The 22,196-nt window shown below is 45.6% G+C and overlaps 1 protein-coding gene across 4 annotated transcripts in view; it reads right to left on the bottom strand.

The window, feature by feature from the left end:
- The window catches only part of IKBKB (inhibitor of nuclear factor kappa B kinase subunit beta), a 53,231-nt gene extending 35,354 nt beyond the window's left edge, over positions 1-17,877 (bottom strand). For 3 of the 4 annotated variants that reach the window (XM_037526156.2, XM_054700920.1, XM_054700921.1), the window contains exons 1-5: positions 17,724-17,868; positions 16,937-17,059; positions 5,933-6,027; positions 4,917-5,034; positions 2,407-2,476 (exon numbers count right to left, since the gene is read on the bottom strand). In XM_037526156.2, the coding sequence (XP_037382053.1) occupies positions 2,407-2,476; positions 4,917-5,034; positions 5,933-6,027; positions 16,937-17,041 (388 nt within the window). In that variant the 5' untranslated portion in view covers positions 17,042-17,059; positions 17,724-17,868. Of the gene's footprint in view, positions 1-2,406; positions 2,477-4,916; positions 5,035-5,932; positions 6,028-16,936; positions 17,060-17,723 lie in introns of all 4 variants that reach the window. The other variant, XM_054700919.1, reaches the window with a different exon arrangement.
- Positions 17,878-22,196: the final 4,319 nt, after the last annotated feature.

The following is a 22,196-nucleotide window of genomic DNA, read 5'->3' as shown; positions in this document are numbered from 1 at the left end:
TTCATTTGATAATTACCTATACAGAAGTTGCCATGTAAGGGAATACAATTCCAGAGGCTGGACATAAAGCAGTTCCTTCAAGAATTTAATTCCAGTATACTAATACTTCAGAGCCTCATTATTTCCAATTTGGGAATCACAGAAAGGAAAGATAGGAACCCAGTAAGCTAACAAATTTAGTATTCATCCACCTGCAGGAGAGTTAAACCACACCACATAAGCATTTGGAAGTTTCCCTGTGTTCACTATCCTGATTTTCATATAACTTACACAAACACATACACATACACACCTAGAATAGGTAATACAAAAGCTACCACATAAGACAATGGTAACTGAATATAAAATGTGCCCAAAGAAAACAACCAGGAGTAATGTGACTAATATCATTGGAGGGTCACTTGAGGAAATAAAGAAAAATTATATGAGGAAGTACACAGTGATAAGTACTTCAACCAATAATTTAAAGACTTTCTTAATAACCAAGTATTGAGTACACAAATAATCTAAAGAGTGAAAAAAAACTATTTGAGAATAACATTATGAAAAATGGCTTGAAGATTTAACCAGAGAAAAACAAAGTTATACATGAAGAGCAAAATAATATTTCCCAATCTATTAATCTGTCTTTAACCCAACTGACAAAAAACAAATTAATAATTTGGCCACGAAGGTAAAAGACACAATCAAGTAAATGTCTAAGCAAAGTGTGGATTGGCAAGATGTCAAGCAGGCAGAGGGTATTCTCAGTCTATGAATGAGTCTCTCTGGGTAGACAGAGGGCCCTTCCAGTAGACACACGTGGACCAAAGCACAAAGGAACAGCTCTGGCCAGTGGCATGTGCCCACTCATATCAGATAAAACTGGTCTAATCAGGGGCCTCCCTGGTGGTGCAATGGGTTAAGACACAACCTATGAAGCTGTTCACAGCCTCTGCAGCACGAGTTTGATCCCCGGCCGGCCAGGGAGCAACCCACATGGCGCAGCAGACCTCTCCTGACTCACCCGTTACTCCCCTTAGCAGTGTACTTCAGTTGATCTACCTGTTCTGTTCCCCACTCTATCTCTGGTGAATACTCTCACCCCTGCACCTCTGGCCTACACCCCAGCTCTTGTATGCATATATAAATAAATCTTTAAAAAAAAAAACTGGTCTAATCACCCTGGACACCTTAAACCTACATATGTTATATGTCAACTATGCCTCAATAGAGCTGAGGAAAAAAAACCCAAACTGGTGCAATGTCAACTTGCTCTCATCATGAACTCTGCCCAAAGGACAAAGACACAAGATATAGAGGGAGAGGGAATTTTCTATGTCAGATTGTTTGGATCCTAATCTTAAATATGCCACTGCTTGAGTTTTCCCTTTCATTTCCTTCCTGCCTACATTCTATGAGAAGCAGCACAGAGGAGGAAGAGGCAGCCCATACCAGCAAGGCAAGGTGTTTTAGAGACTGGAGACCCACCTGTCCTTCCAGACCAAGTTAGAGAAGACAATTTTACACATATGGAAAGATAGTAACGACTGGGAATCTAGACAAAGGGTGTATGAATTTCACTGCACTACTCTTTCAACTGTTCTAGGTGTTTCCTGTTTCTCTAAGAAAAAAAAAAAGTTTGAGCAAATAACAAAAAAAGCTCAAAGAGTTGAGGTGTGAGACGGAAGGAAATGTAACATTCCCCAAATCTGAGAGCAAATACTTGGCAATCAATTGGAAAACTCTAAATTTTCGGGCTCTATCAATTTGTACCAACAATTTTGGAGATTAAAAAAAGAAAAGGCATCCTAGGCTAACCCCTGTTTCACTTCTGATGTCTGTCTCCCTTGCTGGAGCCACGTGCTGGCTGTGTTCCTCCAGAGCAGGCCCTGGGTTGGAGATGTTGCACCTGACCTCTGCAGACTGAGCTGGCTCTCTTTTTCCCCAGGCCTGGCCAGCCTGGCCTCAAAGTACACAGATACCCTCATCTGAGGACACCAACGGCACCGCAGAATTAAACAAGGTCGTTTTTCCTACACCTGCGGTTGTAGGTTGTAAAAGAGCTGCCCATGTAGAAGTGGAAAAATTCATTGCCAAGGAATGAAATTCATTCATATGACAACCTATTCCATCACTGACCGTTCCAGGAAAGAAGGGAGTGGAGCTTTTTAATGGGAAAGGAAATCTGCTCTTCCATGTAAATGGCAGTTCATTTCATGACTTACTCCGGAAGGAAGGGAAATCTATTTGAGTTCAGCGCCTGCCTGACTAGCCCCTTGCTGACCTCTCCATGCCACCACCCGTCCCCCCAACTGCCCCTTCTGAAAGAAGGAGAGTACTCCTCCTCTGTGTTCTACCAGCCTCACCAGGACTCACCAGGGGCACCACAACTCTCCTGGAGGGCCTGGCCTGACTGGAACTTACCAATGTCACTCAGCAAGGTGAGGATGGCTCCTTCCCGCAGGCCACAGCAGTTCTCAAACTGGTTCAGGTACTGTCAAGAAGGTGAAAAGAGGAAATCAGAGTGAGTGTCCCCCAACCCCAACAAGCACAAAAGTGTGTCTGGCCAGCCCGAGTGCAAACCCTGACCTGAGCTTTGGGGACCTGGGCTGCTAAGCACAGGGGCAGCAGAACTGGAAGGAATTGACCAGAGGTGGAGAAGGACCAAGAACTCATGTACTCATAACCTAGTCCCCACTGGTGTCTGAGTCACCCTACGATGAGGGATTTCCAGTCTGGCCTGTGCAGCAGTTCTGAGGAAAGCAGGCCAGAGGCAGCTCAGCCGCAAGTCCACTGCAGCAGGGAGCCCCACAGGGGCAGGGGGACACATTCCCTGAAAACCACCCTCTGATTGCTTCTCTGACATCTGACATCTACATGGATTCACTGGTGGGGAGATGGTAAATGTAGGGAATATTTAATGAGCTCCTACTAGTGCTTGGCACCATGCTAACTTGGCATGGACTAGCTCAGTAAAGCACTTCCTGCATTGTCTCACTTCATCCTCCCACCACTGAGGTAAACACAGCTGGAATTTCCATTTCATAGGTGAGGACCCGGCAACTGAAAAGGTTCAGCCATCTGTCTGTCCCCACGGGCACATCTGGAATAGGAGGCCATGTCCATCTGAGTCTCTAGCCCACACATTTGTCTCTTGCCCTCCTGGGACTCTCAAGGTATTGAGGGGTTCCATATGCAGTGGAAATTGGCCTTAAATGAAGATGATGGAGAAAATTTTCCAACTGGAGCTCAATGTCTTTAACTAACACATAACTGCGAATATCCAAGAGCTTGTTTTCTGAGCCAGACACCCAGATGTCACTCTTTCTGGCGTCTACATTTGGTCTTGTGCTCCCCAAGTTTATCTTTCCATGCCTGGAGGTGGCATTTTAAAATTTGTAGAGGGAAAGACAGGATACCTCATTTGGAGAACAAGGAGACCAGGGCTCTGGACAGCAGTGCCCTCTGCCCTGCACCTTTGGGTAACAGCAAGGACAGACGCCCCTGGGGAAGCATTTGCTTCCCCCAGATCCTGCCACCCTTAGATCATCCTGCACCCATGCCAGGACAGTCATGCTGAAGTTCTCTGCCCTGGCTGACTGGCTCTTTGCTGCCTAAAAGATCAAGTCTGGAGTTCCCTGCCCAGCTTCAGAGCCCTCCATCACTGGACACATCTCATCTACCTCCCACGCTGTCCTCTAAGAACCATCCACTCAACTATAACATGACTTTATCTCCTTAAATAAATACAGCTAGTAATCAGATGATTGTCAAAGGTTAGGAAAATAAAGAGGAAAATCAATGCGCTGTCAGGTTTCCCATTTCTTAGCCGTTATCAGTGCCCTACTGTGGGTCGTGCCAAAGACTGCTCACATCCTGCTGTGCCACCGCCAGGATGTGCCCACCTCCCACGGTGGAAGTACCACTGGGGCAGACTGACTCTCATGGAAAGTTCCCTTCTGAGAAAGAAGATAGAAGGGGCCAGAACACTGTACATAATGCTGGGTGCAGGAACTCATGCCTGAAGACCCTGCACCCCTCACCCCCATCTTCATGGCCTTCTTCTACAGTGAAGGGTTGAGATACAAAAATAACTCTTTCATTCCAAGTCTGTCTTTTATTTGCACAGTTTCACAGATGCATGATGAAGAGTGACTTGGTACACAGGAGCTGGGACCTGAGCGCCACTCTACAGCTGTGGAGGGACAGGTAACCCACGTAACCTCTCTGGGCCATGTCAGCCACCCCTCGTGGGGCGGGGGAGTCATATTTGCTTTACTAACGTCACAGGGTCATTGACAATCAACATGTAAAAGCAGGATGTGCGACACTGTTTTAGAGACTCCTGGAAAGGTGGATGCAGACAAGTGTCCCTGCGACCAGGGAGGGGTGCCACTCGTCACCTACCCTCAACCCTGGAAGCAGACAGTCTAGCGAAGCTCATGTGGTGAGAAGGAAGCATGCATAGCCCAGGGGTGAGTCAGGGGTGCACTGCAGCCCCAGCCCAGTTCCCTGAGTATATTCAGCCAAGGCCCTTCCTGCTCCCCTGTGACCCTTTGTGCAGTGCTGCCACATCTGTGGAGAAAATCCTCCTAATAAGGACAGTGGTGACGCCGACACTGAAAGACCAAGGTGGCCCTAACATGCCGAGTGAGGCAAAAGTTTGTCTTGGAGTCCATCCAGTCTTTCCCTGTCCTCAAGACCTGATGACTTTTTCCTTGTCATTTAGTAATCCCTGTGCAGAACGTACAGCTCGTTCTCGTCAGAGCCTCTGATTCAGTCTCTTGATTCACACCGCACACACCAGGCATGGAACAGGGGGATTTAAGAAACAAAAGCAAACCCACTGAAGTCAGCGGTGGCTCCCTGAGCTTCCTGATAATGAAGGTGCTGAAAGGTCTCCTCACCACTCCCCGCCACCCGGGAAGCCTCACCCTTCGAAGATCTCCTCCTTGGCAGTACTCCATGGCCAGCAGGGGCAAGTCATTGGGAGCCAGGTTCTGCATCCCCTCGGGGACATCCCGGGCAGCCACCACATTGGGGTGGTTCAGTCTAGGAAGGAAGAGAAACCAACTAGTAAGGGAGGAACCCAAGCTTTGTCACAAACCCATTTCCCTCTCTGCCCTTGTCTCAGGGAAGCTCAGCTCACAACGAAGGCCCAGAACAGCCAGGAGTCCTGGGAGTAAGCAGGAAGACAGGGATTAGGGACTGGTGATGGAGCTTGGTGCTCAGGCAGCCAATACTCATCCTACTCTACTTTCAAAACCATGAATTTGATCAAGGACTCTGTGAATGATCATGTGCAACTAAATTTTCTTCAGAGTACCCCAAATAAAGTCCTTGCTGTACTTTGGAACTGCTTCTCATAACAGAGAAAGTAAGATTTCCAAGCCCATGCCATTCCAGTGGGGATAGGCTTGAAGAGAGAGCACCTGTTTGAGGTTTTCTAAGCCAAGTTGGTTGCTAATTTACCTAAATGCTTCCAAGCAGGAGCACAGCATCCACCCAGTGGGTGGACAGACACTGTCTCCACACTGGAGGAACACGGATCAGCACTAGGCTCATAGCAGCAGAGAGCCATATACCATCTTGGAATTGGAAAGAGAGAAGGAAAAAATGATTTTTGCTGCAATGAATAATTTACTGGAATGACTATTTTAAATGATTTAACATAACAAATAAAACTCACGAAAAAACCCAATGTTGGACTGACTGACTGCCCCTGCATTCAAAGTCATCTATCCGCAGAGTCTGGCTGGGGTCTGATAGAGAGACTGAGACTGAGGACTCTTCCAGATGCAGCAGGTGGGGATGTTGCTCCAAAGCTCAGTGTGTTCCCTCCCTCTGAACTTCATCTCAGTGTCCCCTGGCCCCCTAGGCCCTTGGCTCCTGAGGTGCTTGTTCCCTGCCCTGGCAGCTCTGTGGCTCAGGGTGATGGGTCCTCCCTCACCGTCTCATGATCTGGATCTCCAGACACCAGCGCTCACGGTTCCGGGGGCTGAGCTCCTGCCGACACTGCTTGATAGCGATCTGCTCACCAGTTTCCTGCAGAGAGAATATACAGCATGGGGAGGGTCACCAAGCCAACTAACAGACATGCAGCGAGAGCTATGGGTCATATTCAAAATGCTCTCCCAAGGGTGTGAAGCACTGATTGAACCTCAGACTCCGAGGCCACACAGGTGTCCACTGAGAGATAGCCCCCCATCACCTGGCAGCTCTGATATCAGTCTGTCCCCACCATCCCCACCTCTCACCCTGCTTTTCTTCCTCCTTATTTCTATCCATCAGACTCCACACAAAGGCCTCACTCAGTTCCATCTCCTTTACAAAATCTCTGCTGACCATTCCTGCCTAAGAGAGTTCTCCTTCCTCCAGCCCCACCTGCTGTCGTGCTAGGCCAAACCATATCACATTGTTCATATTAACTCTTTCTGTTAGGGGGAAAAGGATGTCCTAAAGCTTCAATATCGGGACTGCCCTATAACATTTCCACCTACACACATGGCACTTCCATGTGGCTTGACCTAACAGTTGATGCCACATTGGCTTCATATTTCCTGTATCTCTTCTTTTTCATGCTTCTCTCTGGAGAGAGTTCTGTGTCTGTGGAGAGAAGACACAACAAGCACAGTAAAAGGAACCCAGACTGTTTCAAATTTCGACTCAGCCACATACTAGCTCTGTTACCTTGGGTGGGCCACTTGGGTCTGACCCAGTTTCTTCATGTATAAAATGGGAATTCTGAACCCCACCTTTCAGGGTTGTCATGAAGCTGGGCACAAGGCAGCATCCAGCTTACTGCTCAGTGGCACTTCTGGGGGTAGACCCAGGTCATAAAGGTGCTCCTGGCATCTAATGTCTTCTGAAGTGTGGTTCTAACCTGCTTTCCAGCTGCCCCTCCCTGGCCCCACCCCCAGCATCTCACTGCAGCTGGACTAGACATCACTCAAGCCTGCTCTTCTCCAGTCCGAGCTCCCCTGGCCCCGATGCGCAGGCACCAGTCTCCCTCCTCATTGCACACAGCCACCAAAGACTTATTTTCTGCAGGGTCATAGGGTTATTTTCTCTTTGTGAAGGCTTGTCCCTCTGCATGCACTTTCAACTCTACTCTAGTAACACACACAGTAGCCTCAAATTGAGGTTTCATGAATGGAAGAAAAGGCAACCAACATATTTTTGTGAATAATTAACTGATGGGCTGGGTCCTGAGGATTAATTTTTCCCTTTTCCTTGGTGGTCTAGGACCAAAGGTGGAGGGCCCTGAGGCTGCGGTATTGGTGGCAACAGGGATCATGGCACTGGCCACCATAATAATGAGGTCACCACTCTGCTGCTGTCACCCCCTCAGGCACACGGGGGGCCTTCAGGGTATCTGAGGAACAGCACCAGGCCATGGCTTTGGTGGCACCAGCTCCCAGGCTCACCATCAGTGAGCAGGCTGTCTTCTAAAAATGCCCGGCGTGTTGTGTGTGCCAGCGGCAAAAGCCTCCACGAGAGCCCCACACCCAGTGTGCACCTGGGGAAGAGAAATGTTCTCCAGGAGGCCAGAGTACATCCAGCATTCCCAGTGGTACCAAAATTCCACAGCTGCCCAACTGGAGGATGTCCTAGAGGCCCTATCAAACTATTTTCTCATTTTATGAAAATACATACTGAAGACTCAGAAGTCTTGTAAGTGTAGCCAATTTCCCTGGTACTAGGACTTAAAAGACAGTGGGGGACTGTGACCAGCCCTCCAGTGTGCCCAGGGTTGTCCATAGGGTGGTAGAACCACATTACTACCACACATTTACCAAACTAGCCATGGATTCCTGCAGAAATAAGGACCCAGCCAGGAAAAGGGGAAAAAATGGAAATCTCCAAACACACACAGTTGTCTAACAAGACCACAGAATCATTCATCAAAAAATCAATCCCTAAAACTGACATTCAAGAACCAAAGCCTTCAGAATAAGGTGGAAGAATTTGATGACCTGTATCCCTTCAAAGCCAGAACACAGATAAAACACTGCTGAGCTCCTCTCAGAAGCTACTTTTGTTATGTCCTCATATCAGTGTGGTTAGGTTCTCCACCAGGCAGATATTTAAAAAAAAAAATTCTGTAGAGATATAATTCACATACCATACAATTTATCCACTAAAGTATACAATTCAATGTCTATCCCTAAGCAACCAGCAGTCTATTTTGGGTCTGTATGGATTTGCTTGTCCCAGACATATCATAAAAATGTGTTCATACAACATGTAGTCTTTTGTGATGGCTTCTGTCATTTAGAATGTCTCCAAGGCTCACCCTTGCTATAGCCACATGCTTACTTTTGCAATGACACCACATCTACCCACGTTAGTAGGCATTGTTAACCAGGTTCTGCATTAAGAATTGCTCTTACTCTTTGCTATTAAATCCTGATCTTTGCCCTAGATCCTGAGACTCTCTGAAGAACAGCTGACCTTTCAAAAATCGCAAATCCTATTGGTGTGGAACTAATGAGGATAGCTGCATGAATGCCCCTGGGTAGAAGTTCATCAAATACTTTTCAAGAGTTATAGAAGGCGTCAAAAGAATGTCATTTCTTTAATCAATGTACAAAAAGATTTTATTAGGGGCCTCCCCGGTGGCGCAGCGGTTGAGCGCTGGGTTGCGAAGCTGCCTGCGGACTTTGCGGCGCCGGTTCGATCCCCGGCTGCTCCCCGGCCACTGGAGGAGGGTCCCACATGGCGCGCAGACCTCTCCTGCCGCCCGCTGCTCCCCTCAGCAGTGTACTTCGATCCTTCTGCCTGCTCTGCTCCCCGCTCTGGCTCTGGTGAATTCTCTCACCCTCCCGCGCTTCTGACTGTACCCAATGCATGTACAAAAAAAACAAACAAATGAATACATAAATAAATAAATAAAAATACATGCCTCTCTTAAAAAAAAAAAAATAAATAAAAAAAATAAAAAAAAAAAAAAGATTTTATTACGTCTCAAATGTCATAGCCTCTGCATCACAAACTTTCCCATTCCTTTATTCTCAGAATGATTTGAATGTGGTTTCAAGTTTCACTTCCCATTAGTGTTCAGACTTAGATACTTCTGCCAAGTTCAATGTTAACTTCATCAATAGTGGCTCTCACATCCTGTCATAGATGCTTGTTTCCAGTCAGGTGGGATCCCCATAGACACATGGTTTGTGGAAGACAGAGTTCTACCAATGAGAGAGGACTGATGGGCCAGTCTATAAAGTGAGGTAACATTGTTGAGAGCATCCATTCAGCATGTGATGTTTTGATGGACAGTATTATAAGCAACAGGCTAGAAGACACAGCAACTCACAGTCTGTTACCTCGAATGACTCTGAGAATTTAAATGACGATTTTTAAAATCTGTATCGATTTTAGTTCAACACACAGAATAGTGCTGTTTATTTTCTATAGCTGCTCTAACAAATTACCACACATGTAGTGGCTTAAAACAGCACATATTTTTCCTTATAGTTCAGAGTTTTCCTTACAGATCAGAAGTCTCACTAGGTCTCACTAAAATCAAGATGTCAGTGGTGGTGTGCTCCTTTCTGGAGTTCTAGGGGAGAATGCAGTCCCTTGCTCTTTCCAGCTTTTATTTTTTTATTTTTTTTTTTTAATAAAGGCATGTTTTATTTATTTATTTGTTTGTTTGGGGTTTTTTTTTGTTTGTTTATACATGCACTGGGTACAGTCAGAAGCGCGGGAGGGTGAGAGAATTCACCAGAGCCAGAGCGGGGAGCAGAACAGGCAGAAGGACCGAAGTACACTGCTGAGGGGAGCAGCGGGCGGCAGGAGAGGTCTGCGCGCCATGTGGGACCCTCCTCCAGTGGCCGGGGAGCAGCTGGGGATCGAACTGGCGCTGCAGAGGCCGCGGGCAGCTTCGCAACCCAGCGCTCAACCGCTGCGCCACCGGGGAGGCCCTGCTCTTTCCAGCTTTTAGAGGTTACCTGCATTCATTGGCTCATGGCCTCATCTACCTGAATGACTATCTGAGCCTCTGTTATATTGTACACTCTGGCACTGACTCTCTGACCCGCCTCCTTCTTCTATTTTTGAGGACTCTGTGATTACACCTGACCCACACAGATAATCCAGGATAACCTTCCCAGCTAAGGTCAGTTAATTAGCAACCTTAATTTTATCTGCACCTTAATTTCCCTTTGCCATGTAACCTATGTTCAGGGGATTAGAACATAGACATCTTGGGAAGGGCCATTATTCTGCCAATCATAAATAGTACGCTTGGGGCCTCCCTGGTGGCACAAGGGGTTAAGATGCAGCACTATGAAGCTATCCGCAGACACTGGAGCACGAGTTCGATCCCCGGCCAGGGAGGTGACTCACATGGCGCAGCAGACCTCTCCTTTCTTGCCTGCTGCTCCCTCAGCAGTGTATTTCAGTGGATCCGCCTGTTCTATTCTCCACTCTGTCTCTGGTGAATCCTCTCACTCTCCCATACCTCTGGCCTGTACCCCAGTTCTTGTATTCATAAATAAATAAATCTTAAAAAAAAATAGTATGCTTAATTCCTAAAAATGATTGATAAATCTGACCCAAAAGGTGGATTTATTAAGTGGCTTAGAAAATATTTTAGATAATCTGTCTGTCTATGCATAGTTAATTGTAGTCTTTTACTTAACATAAATGTTGGCCCTAACACACATTTGTCACCGACCCAATCCAAAATCCAGAAATAATATTGATCTGGAAGACTGATATTGAAGATTTGATCTTGGCTTCAATGTCCAAACTTAAAGTAAAAGGAATGAAATTAGTAATATGAACACTGAACAAGCCATGGAATAAATGGACATAGAGACCAAAACCGACTTTCTATTTGGCTCAGCTTAGTTATCTGGTTGCAGGGGAAATCCTAACTTCCTAGAACTGGGAATACCCCAAATAGATACAGAAATACTTTGCTTATATACTGGCCCTTTAGAAAGTCTTCTAAAACATCCCCGTTTTCCCACAAGTTTCATTTGAATGAATTTCTGTTGCTAAAAGCCCATCTTCTCTAGAAAGCAACTCAACTAATCAGTACAGAAACAGACTATGAATACTGGTTTTGAACATCTGTGAACTTTCTTCTTCACCAGCGATGAAACTCAATTAGCAATGATTGACTTTATTTGGCCAGGAAGCTCGAAGCATCTCAGCTCGATCATATGGAAACTTGATTTAAACCATTCAGTATCTAACTTCTAGTGAAGTGGGCCCCTTGTGAGGGACAAAATTTAAAATTGGTTTGTAGTTTGAGAAAATGCAGAAAGGGCCAACAGGGTTATTTATGCTGATTGCAGTTGACTATGACGTTCTTAGAACCTCTGATTCTGTCTTTTTCATATGAAAACATAAAATTTGTGCATAAATGTGAGTGTGTTATAAATTATAGAAAGGGGGTTGAGGACACATCTTTAGAAGTTTGAGAGTTACTGAAAGGTGCTTTAGCACAAGCTAGCCTCAAGGCCAGTCTGTAAAGTTGCTGCCTACCTCCCTAAAGCTAGTCATCTTTTAGTGACTAGGGGAAATTCATAGGAAGCCAAGAGGTATACTCAAACCCTTAGCTTAGAAAGCCTGGTCTCTTGTTACCATAGTAACCATCCCACAGGCCATGATAAAAAGGCAATTAGTAATAACCTCCTTGTTCCTTCTCAGATCCTCCCCTCCAAGTTTCAAAAAGAAGTGCAAAGTTGGGCCTCCCTGGTAGCCCAGGGGGTTAAGTCTCAGCATTATCACCGCAGTGGTCTGAGATCAGTCCCCAGCCAGGGATCTAACCCACATATGGCACAGCAAACCTCCTCTGTCTCACCCACTGCTCCCCTCAGCAGTGTATTTTAGTAGATCTGCCTGTTCTGCTCCCCACTCTGGTGAATCCTGCCAACCCCCGCACCTCTGACCTGTACCCCAATTCTTCTACAAAATAAATTGATCAATTAATAATAATAATAAAATTAAAAAGAAGACATGCAAAGCTGGGCCCAGAGAGAGTCTATGGGCAGAGTCCAGGGCTCAGAGTCAAAGATCCCAGGCCTAACAGCAACTTACCCCCAACTCAATGATGTTGACCAGTCTATACTGAGACAGTTCTTCAACCTACTCTTCCCAATGTAAACACCCAACGGACACAGAGAACACCGAACTTACCCACAGGAGCTCAGGTGCAAAGTATGCAAAGGTGCAACTCCCTTTCCTTGACCTGTAAGTATGTGACATTGAGCCCATTACTGAAGATTCCATAAGACACAGATGGCTCTGCCCCCTTTGGTGCTGTCAGAATGAGCTGGAGTGCCATGTACACAGTGAGTCCTGAGTAAACAAAAGCGGTATCGCTCCCTTTCTCTAGCTCTAGTTAGAACTGCCTTCTCTTTTCTCAGACTGTCTATGGTCTTCCTCCTTTCAGAATCCTGCTCCTGTTCCATTCCTCCAGAAGCCTCCTCTCCTCTGCACATTCAAGAGACAGCACGGATAAGCACACACCCAGTACAGCTGGCACAAAACACTCTTGATTAACAATGCCATCATTATTTCCACCCAACTTGGGGCTAGTAGTTCAACATATGTAATATATTCCTAAATACTCATTTTATTCTCCATTAAGGAGAGGTTTACCTCTTAGTTCCTATTTCCCTTAGAGAGCTTATGAATGTTCGAGACATTCTTAGCGAATTGACTGACTAATGTCATGAGACTTTAAGACACATAGAAACTGATTCTTCAGCTTAGTCATGTCCAGTGACATGACAAGTAAAAGTGAGTGCCTTCACAGAAGGAATAATCATTAACACCTAATTTTTTATACCTTTATAACAGTATGACCTTGGGACCTACAACAGCAATTACCAGCCTCTGTCACATCATCAAAGTGCACAGAGAATACATTTGCAGGGCACCCTAGGATGTCTCCAGATGCTTCCAGGGAGTGGCTGTCCCATGTCCTGCCCAGATGTGCTGAGAGCTGAGGGGATTAATACCTTAGCATCCTCAAAATCCATATGGGACATTACAGCCTAAAGCCATGAAGCTGGCCAAGTCACAGAGACAGGATTAGAGCCCAGGTCTGCATGACTATGTGTCATGTGGTTTTTCACTCTTATTCCCGAAAGAGGCTTTAGGCTGATGTCACTTAGATTATCTCCATCCCTCCTATCCAGCATGCACTGACAGCTGGTTTGTGCTGACCATTAGCAAAAGATTTAAGGGAATATTGACACAGCAAGGATTGTGTCAAGACCCAGGCCTGCTAAGAGAATCAGTGAAACTGGGGGACACAGGGATGGTATAATTTGGTACAATGCCCTTCCTCACTAGGAAATACTCATCTTAGAGTTCTCTGTTTAACAAAGACTTAAGTGATTTATCCTCCAAAGGAGGGTTTTTCCCTTAGTGCTGCAAAATGAATTAGACTGACTGTGGAACAAAGAATCTAAGGAATACTGAGAATGATCTAGGGGTGTCCCTAGCAGGGCATTGCCGGTGCCAGTGCCAGGGATCAGTAAGAGCTGGATGCTAAATTCAGTGGCTTGAAATAACCCACTGTGGAAACTGGTATTTGCTACTGATGAGAATGTTTTTTTCAGAAAGGTAATTTCCCAGCACACCACTCCCTAGGCCCACTTCAATCTGTCCCTGTGGTTTGAATGGCGCTCCCTTCAACAGCTTCCCACTGCTCAGATCAAAACAAAATCTCCTCAGTAGGCCTTATTCTTATCTCTATACTTCAGCTTCTCTGGCATCTGGCTCCTCTTCATCGTCCCTTCTGTTCATACTGGCCTTTCAACCTTGCCTAGTTGCCATGACCTACCTCTCCCCCAGGACTCTGATCAGGATGCTCCCTCTGCCTTGATCTCTCCTCCCACCTCCTCTGTCCCACCAAGTTCTACCAATCCCTCAGACATCCACTCAAGCACCACTTCTTAGAAAAGTCCTCTCCAACTCAAACTGGTCCAGCACCCTGGTATAAGGTCTCACTGCACTCTCTCCCATTCACACTTACTACAGTTAGGAGTTTACATTTGTAATTATTGATTAATGGCTCTTTACCTTTTCCAAAAAGATCTTTTCAAAAACTAAGAGGATTTTAATCACCATTCCTTAGTAGACAGTAAATAAATATTTTTGGGTTGCCTGAGTGAATGATTTTGTGCACCAAAAAACATAAACATCTAACAAAGCTATTCCTAACGGGGGAATTGAAAAAAGCCAAGAGACAGACAGAGCTCTGGCTGACCAGGAACTTAGAGCCTTAACAAGACACTTCTACAAGTAGGCCAAAGGGCAATAGATGAGGCATACACCAAATGAGTAGAGCTGAAGGAATTCAATGAAAGATCAAATTCTCCAATTCCCATGGAATCAAGGAGTCTTTAAAACATTTATGAAAGATAGCCGAGAGCTGATCCTGGTAGAATGGAAGAATTTACATAAAACCACCCAAGGAAGACAGGCTTGACCCAGAGGGCTCACCAATCAACCTATTGGGAGCCAACACAAAGAGGTAATACTAGAAAGAGATGCTGAGACCATAGTGTGAAGGGACCTCAAATAGCAGAATGAGGGGGTAGGTTTTTTAAAAATTAAGAACAAATTAAGGGCCTCCCAGGTGGCGCAGCGGCTGAGCACTGGGTTGCGAGGCTGCCCGCAGCCTCTGCAGCGCCGGTTCAATCCCGGGCTGCTCCCCGGCCACAGGAGGAGGGTCCCACATGTCGCGCAGACCTCTCCTGCCGCCCGCTGCTCCCCTCAGCAGTGTACTTTGGTCCTTCTGCCTGCTCTGCTCCCCGCTCTGGCTCTGGTGAATTCTCTCACCCTCCCACGCTTCTGACTGTACCCAGTGCATGTATAAACAAAACAAACAAACAAGTAAATAAATAAAACATGCCTCTAAAAAAAAAAAAAAAGAACAAATTAAGATTTTGAATCAGGAAAGGAAATTAAAACTAGTAGTTCTAGAAAACTTCTCTCTCTCTCTCTCTCTCTCTCTCTCTCTCTCTCTCACACACACACACACACTTATCTATAAATTCAGAAACAAATTCCATGTAACAATAGCTTTCCAATCCAGATAGCAGATAGAGGTCATTTTGAGTTACAAATGGTACAGAACTCTGTTTGAAGGAAAGCAAGATGTCTCTGGTTCAGCTACAGGGAGATATAGATATTTTCTGTAATCAAGACTCTATGAGTTTCTAGAAGCAGCCTATCCCAGGTATATGTGGGACCACAGAGTGAACTAGCTCTTCTTTTTTAATGCTAGGCCTACTTTCACTATGACTAGAACAAATTAGAGCCAGTTGTATTTCTAAGGAACTTCAGTCATGGGGTTTGCTGGAATCCTAGTTTCCCAGGAAAGTATAAGAATTTGATTACTGGCAGAACTGTACTCTGCCCATCATCTCTTGCCCCACATTCTTCCAGGAGTTATTCCATACCTCCAGAGCTGACAAGACTCAGAGGAGGCCAACAATGTCTTCCAACTACCTGAGAAAGGATGGCAGCAATCACAATGACCCTCTGACACAGTTGGCATCTCTTCAGTCCAAAAAAAGTGGTCAGCAGTCCTCGTGATTAAAAAAGCAGGTGTCTTCTTTCAAGGATCACAAAGGTGTGAATTTTGGATCATGAATCTAATTTTAGCTACTTGGTGGATGTGGGTTCCCTAGAGCAGTGGTCTCCAATTTTGTATACTGTACCCCACCGATTACCCAAGACTGAAATAAAAAAAAAATAGAGAGAGAAAAATGAAGCATTTCTGATACCCACTACATGGCACTCTCCTCAGATCATTTATCAGAAGGTCACATGCCACTTCAGTATACAAGGTCTCCTGAGGAAAATGGGTGTTCCACAGGCAGGCATGAACAAGGGGCTAAGGAAACATGGTGCAGGTTGCATGTGCCTGCCCTGCTTAGGTAGAATTATAGGTTGTATTATTCAGCTTTAGTAAAATAACTCTCATAAAGTGGATGAGTAGCTTAAAGAGATTCCTGCAGAGAATTTCAGTACCTGTAACACTTGCACAAGCAACACTTCTAGTTTAAGAAACTATGTCAGACACATAGAGTAAAAACAATGAGAATCTAATCAGATCTAAAAAGAAACTAGTCCAAATAATCCCAAACTATAAGAACTATTTGAAGTAAGGATTTTCATTCACGAGACTTAATGATTATTCTCACGTTCACATGGATTTCCTCCAACGATACTAGGAAGACATCATATTGGTAAATATTTAAAATATTTTTTAAAACATTAAAAAATTCATTATTCTCATCCTTCAAATTTTTCTATTTTGTTTTATTTATTTTAATGATTTTATTTATTTTTGTGTAGAACTGGGGTGTAGGACAGAGGTGCTAAAGGCGAGAGGATTCAACCCGAGACAGAATGGAGAGTAGAATAGGCGGATCTACTGAAATACACTGCTAAGGGAAACAGGAGAGGTCTGCTGTGCCATGTGGGTTAGCTCCCTGGCCAGGCATTAAACTCAGGCCATCAAGATGGGCTTTCATGGTGGTAGTGCTGAGACTTAACCAGTAGGTCGGCCACCAGGGAGGCCACTTTTTGTTTTATAACATGTCATGTATTACTACACAATATATTAGTACATGATAGCCTAATGTTAGGATAATGTTAAAATTATATTTTAAACTTAAAATATAAACTGAGGCTGCAAAAGTAAATTAATTTTGAGTTTTTAAGGTGAAATAGTTACTCAAGCTTGGAGGCCGCTAACTAACCTAGAGTTAGTTTGGCGGCCCTGAAGTCCTCTTCTTTCTGCCATTCTTACTCTCTTCTAAGAAGTCCAGTAGCCCAAAGTGCGTCCCTCAACCCGGTGCCCCCATCCAACACAGCTGGGGGTACAGGCAGTGAGGGTGAGAGCAGAGGCTGCCTTCTCCACTGTCTACCCTTATTGGGCCCCTGCCTCTTCTCAGGTGCACAGTGCCCCTACCTGGTTGTGCCATCGGATGACGTTTCCAAATCCCCCAGTCCCAAGTCGTTCTTTCATCTCCCAGGCACCGCACGTCTGGGTCGGTAGGGAAGGTGACCAGCTCATATTGATGCTGTGCTAATTCTGTAAGCAATTTGAGGCGGAGGGGACAAAAAGTTGTGATTAAGAAAAGAATGGAACTCAAGGAGATGGAAAAGTAAGCGATATCACTGCTCTTCAACTTGAGAAAAAGGAAGGAAAAAAACCTGAGGTTTTTATTTTGTACATAACCTAGTTTGATTGGTTTGTTTTTGGTTTTGGTAAGCAACTTCTGCCTTTCTCACCTTCCCCCACCCCCACCGCTGCGGTCGAGGAAGCCAAGAGGAAAGTCACTGAAAGGAGGTGATGCCCACACCCCACGACCTCGGAAGGGGATCCCCATCCTGGACTCCAGCAAAGGGCGCCCTGGCCAGCGGGCTTTCTGCCCGAGGTGGCAGGGCGAGAACCTGCCCCTGCGCTTCCCCACGGTCACGTGCGCCCTCACACTGGCCGCAGGACTCGAGGCTCTCTCCACACCCACCCACCTCGGGGCCGCCTCCGGGAACCTCCCCGGCCGGGGGCGCTGTCCCTGGGCCTTCCTACTCCGATTCGCAGAAACGCCACCAACCCCGAAACCCCTGACTTTTAAACCCGACAGAAGTTTCTTCAGCATCCGCCAGAGAGGAGGAAGGTGCGAACCCGCCGGGGCAGGGGAGCCTGGAGGTCTGCAGATGACACCTGGGGGGCCCGGCCCCGCCCGAGGACTCACCTGTCGGCGGGGACGCGGGGCGGGGAGCGGCTCCCTGGGGCGGGGGACTTGGGAGTTGGGGCGGCAAAACCGGGGGGCTCGGGCACCACCCCGAAGACATTAAAATAGGGGAATCTTAAACTTGTCAGCCCCGGCGCCACTTCCTCAAACGCTTCCTGCTCTGACATCACGGAGCACGTGGGCGCGGCCAGCCCTTAAAGGGGCCGCGGGGGGCGCCGTCCAGGCCCGGCCGCGGGCCCCTGGGACACCCGCGGCGCCCTGGGGGGAGCCAGATCTCCCCCAAAGGGTGACGCGGGAAGGATGATTGTGGCTTCTAGCCAACTCTGGTCGAAACTGGACAGGCTTGCTCCGTGAGATAAAAGAACAGCTCTAGATTGAGAGCCAAAACGCCGGAGTTCTCTTTAAACTAGTGACTTCAACCTGAAGCTGTTTGGGGTAGGGGAGATGGGGATTTCCTCACCCTGCCCCTCCTGGGGTGATTTTGACTTGCTTCCTAGACTTTTAACTAGTTGGAATTTCCCGCACCCCCGCTAGGACTGATTTAGGTACTGTTTACAAGAATTACCATTAGCCCTCTGTCCCCATGCTGTCCTCTTCTGTCTGCAGGTTATTTGGCTCTGTATCAAGAATGATAAATCAGGGTTGTAGTCCTTAAAAGTGACATATTCACTCCACTCTTTAAAAAAAAAATAAGGAAAAAGAAAAGAATCTGGCATTGTAACAATAAATTGCAGGTTCAGCCCGGATAATGTAGGGAAATTGTAAGAGAGGCTCTCAGCCTGAGGCAAGATCTTTTATTATTGAGTTTCTCTGAGCTGCGGCATTAAATTAACAAACAAGGGAGGTGTGTGTGTGTGTGTGTGTGTGTGTGTGTGTTGGTATATTTACTTAAGCAGGAAAAAAACATTAAAGAAAGCCTGAAGATAATAATTCACATGTATAGAAGGCTCCCAAGTGCTGGGCACTGTCTAAACTCTAAGTAGACTTCCTCATTCAATCCTAGACAATGCTACAAGTTGGGCAATACTGCATCATTATCCCCTTTTTACAGAAGAGAGCACTGAAACACAGAGGGGGAAAGTCTCTATCCCATAGTCATTGGCTAATAGTGAATGATCTGATACTCAAATCCAAGCAACTGGTTTTGGGATCCATACTTTTTATATTTGGTTTAAAATGGAATGCTAAGAAGTTCAAAAGGAGACAAATGAAATCTTGAACCCAGATACTGCTATTGACTACCTCTGAGACAATAGGGACAGTTACTTAGCCGTGCCAAGCGTCCAATTTTCTTCTTTAAGATAGACAATATCAAGTTATCCTATGAAATTGTCATTTTTAAATTTGTTTTATTTTTATTTATTTTTTTTTGTGGGACCTTCGCCGGCGGCCAGGGAACAAACCTGCGCTACAGAGGCTGCGGGAAGCCTCGCCCAGCACTCAATCGCTGCACCTCCAGGGGAGGCCCCTGGAAATTGTCATTTTTTTAATAAGTCAAAAACAGTCAACAAAGGTCAGCAGTTTCATCTGGTTCAGCCAAAGAGCAGTAGGAGGACAAGAGGGCACATGGGCAGAGAAAGGAGGTGTCAGTAAGGTTGTTGTGAAGGACAGATGAGGTCATGGTAAGCATGGTGCATGACATAAAGGACACTCCTGCCTGGACATAGACCAAACGCTGAAGTTAACTCTTGGGAACGTTGTCAATACAAACAGAGGGGTCAGCAGTGCCCAGGTGCTCTGGACACTCTGGGCTGCTCAGTATTTCTTGATGTACCCTCTTCTCTCCTTGCTGCTTAAACATCACACTCAGCCTCAAAGCAGGAAGAGAAAAGAACATGAATAAACAGTTGTAAAACACTTGGAATAGTATCTGACATAGTCTACGTGCAATATAAGTGTTTGTTTAATAAATAAGTTTTAAAATGAAACATCAAGTACCTTTATGGGCTGGGTCCTGTGTATAGTCTATTTCCTGTGTGGCATTATAAAAGGTTTCTCGTTAAACCTCTGAAAATCACTGTCCCTGAGCAACTTGGTGAGACATCCAATAATATGCCAAAGGTTTGCTTTGCACCACCATAAGAGTTCTCATTTGCTCAGCTCAAAATAACTTGGTTTTCAACTGAACATAAATCTCTCAGTTAAAGTGACATGTTACTAGATTTTTTTTTTAATTAATGATGGCTCAGAAAGAAACCTCTGGATCTTATCATATCCTAAGTTTATTTATCATCTTAAGCCCTATTTTCCTTCCAGATAAGGCATGTCCATTGCCTACATCTGGTCTCTATCTTGCGCTGCCCGCTTGAGCAGACTTTACAAAAATATTTTCAGATGCAATTTTTGTGCTTTGAGGCTGAGTATACTATTAAGCAGTGATAAATCAAGAAATATCCCAGCAATCCCAGTGCTTAGCATAGTCCTACTCACTGCTAACCTGGGGATCCAAGCAATTTAGCAAAGGTACCTAGAATCGAATGAGAGGAGGAGTAGGCAATGAAGATTCTGGCGCTCATTTGTTCTGCTCTGAAAGCAGTGCCATACCAGTGATAAAGTTTCTGAGCGTCATTTATTTTAAAATAAAGTCTTCTCTGAGGTAAGCCAAAGATAACTATGCTCTTAGTCTTTCTGTGTTATCGAAGACGAAAACTCTGCTCTCTCACCTAATAGCAGCCAGACAAAGCAGCATTGAACTCCTTTGAGTGAGGCAAGGATTGTTTTCTGAAGAATGTGGGAGCTGAGTCATAGTAAAAGAAACCAGTGTAAAAGATAAGAAGATAATAAAACAGATCATTTGAGTTGGGGAGGATTTCTTCAGCCCCAGAATTCCCAGACTCAGCTTTGGTTCAGGGATTTCAACAAATTCCATCATAATCCCACCCATTTTGTTTTATCCCAGCACTGGAGAGAGATTTGCAAGTCAAGGCTTGCTCCTTCAACAAACAAAAAATATTCTGCCTGAAAAGTTGGAAAACTCGTTTAGTGGAAAAACATAAAGGAACTGACCTTTCTTCTAGGGGAACTGGTGAGAGAGGGGTGTACTGGCAGAGGCTGATAGTGAGAATGAACCTCTGAGCCCTTTGGGGCACAGCACTGAGCTGGCTGCAGAAGAGGAAGGGAAGAACATGCAGATAACTTATTTCTCTGTGAATGAGACCTGGGCTGATGAAAAAACTTTTGAGAAAGGCCAGCCAGGCCATCGACCTTGGGTGAAACACTGAAAGCTGAGGATTTGGGCCCTGAGTCATCCTCCCTGGAAAATTGACAGCTGGGAGGAAGAAATCACTTCGCAGGATCCCTTACTTTTTACACACATCTCTTTTTTTGCCCCCAGTTTATTTACAAGAGAAAAGGAAATAAGGAAAATGTACAACTCAGGGAGAAAATAGGGAAATAAAGTCTTTAATGCGTCCTACCTGATCCGACGACCTGGAAACCCAAAGTCACTCTCAGAGCTGGCTGCGAGCTGGCCGAGAGACAAAAATGGGGGAACCCCAAAGCCCACGTGTCTGCCTTTTATATCCACCTGGCTGCTTCACCCCACCCTCAGGTCCCAGCCACCTTCCCTTTGGTGGTGATGGGATTTGGAGTTCCCAGTGTCTTTGGCTTTGACCTGGGGTGGGGGTGGAGTCTGTATGGAATTAGCTTTGGGACATCCTTTTCCCCCTAACAGTGGCAGGGAGGTTGTGGATATGGGCTGGGTGTAAAAATATGTGTTTATATCGCCTGATATAACCTTAGTTCTGAGCCCTTCCTTGTGATCTGGGGAAGCAGAGATTTTGTCAACTGCATCCCTAATGCCTGGTACATTATAGGTGCTCAAGAAAAACATATTGAATGAATAAGCAAATTGGCCAATGCAAAGACTGCACCTTTGGGCATTTGGCTTTTGGGCATATGTGATCGCTGGAATCTGTAAGACATGGGTTCAAATTCTGACCCTGTGTTTGCTTGGCTTTTACTGAGCATCACTGAGCTTCAGTTTGCTCATCTGTGAAAGGAGGGCTGATAAAACTCACTGGTCATGGTTACATGGTTTAAGTCAGGTAGCATATACAAAGTGACTGGTACAGAGCCTGGTGCTTATTAGGGCCTCTTTGAATAGTTGATGCTGTTATTTTTAAATGGAATAATTCAGAAGACAGCTGAGATCCCTGTCCCATCTTTGGTGGATCCGTTGAATTGGGCTCCTCCCCTCTTTACAGTGTGAGAGAGCCTGTGTCCTTTCACTTTTCACTCTCCAGGTATTTGACGTAAGAAGTGGGTGATGGCAGGTGAAGGTGAAGTAGGTGGTGTTCTTAGTCACCTTGAATTCTGAGCTCCTAATTTTGCTAAACTCTTAACCACTTCTTCTAAATCCTCCAGGCTGCCACACTGGGCATTTTGTTACCACACTCTATTCTAGTCCTTCAGAGCACTTACCACTCACTGTTTTTCATAGAGTTCAGTTTTATTGAATATGTTACATACAAA

This window comes from Talpa occidentalis, unplaced genomic scaffold, assembly GCF_014898055.3.
Source record: "Talpa occidentalis isolate TD23 unplaced genomic scaffold, MPIMG_talOcc4v2.1 talOcc4.4, whole genome shotgun sequence".
In the NCBI taxonomy this organism is placed as follows: Eukaryota; Metazoa; Chordata; class Mammalia; order Eulipotyphla; family Talpidae; genus Talpa; species Talpa occidentalis.
The sequence above is the reverse complement of the archived record's forward strand: the minus strand, read 5'-3'. Positions and strand labels throughout refer to the sequence as shown.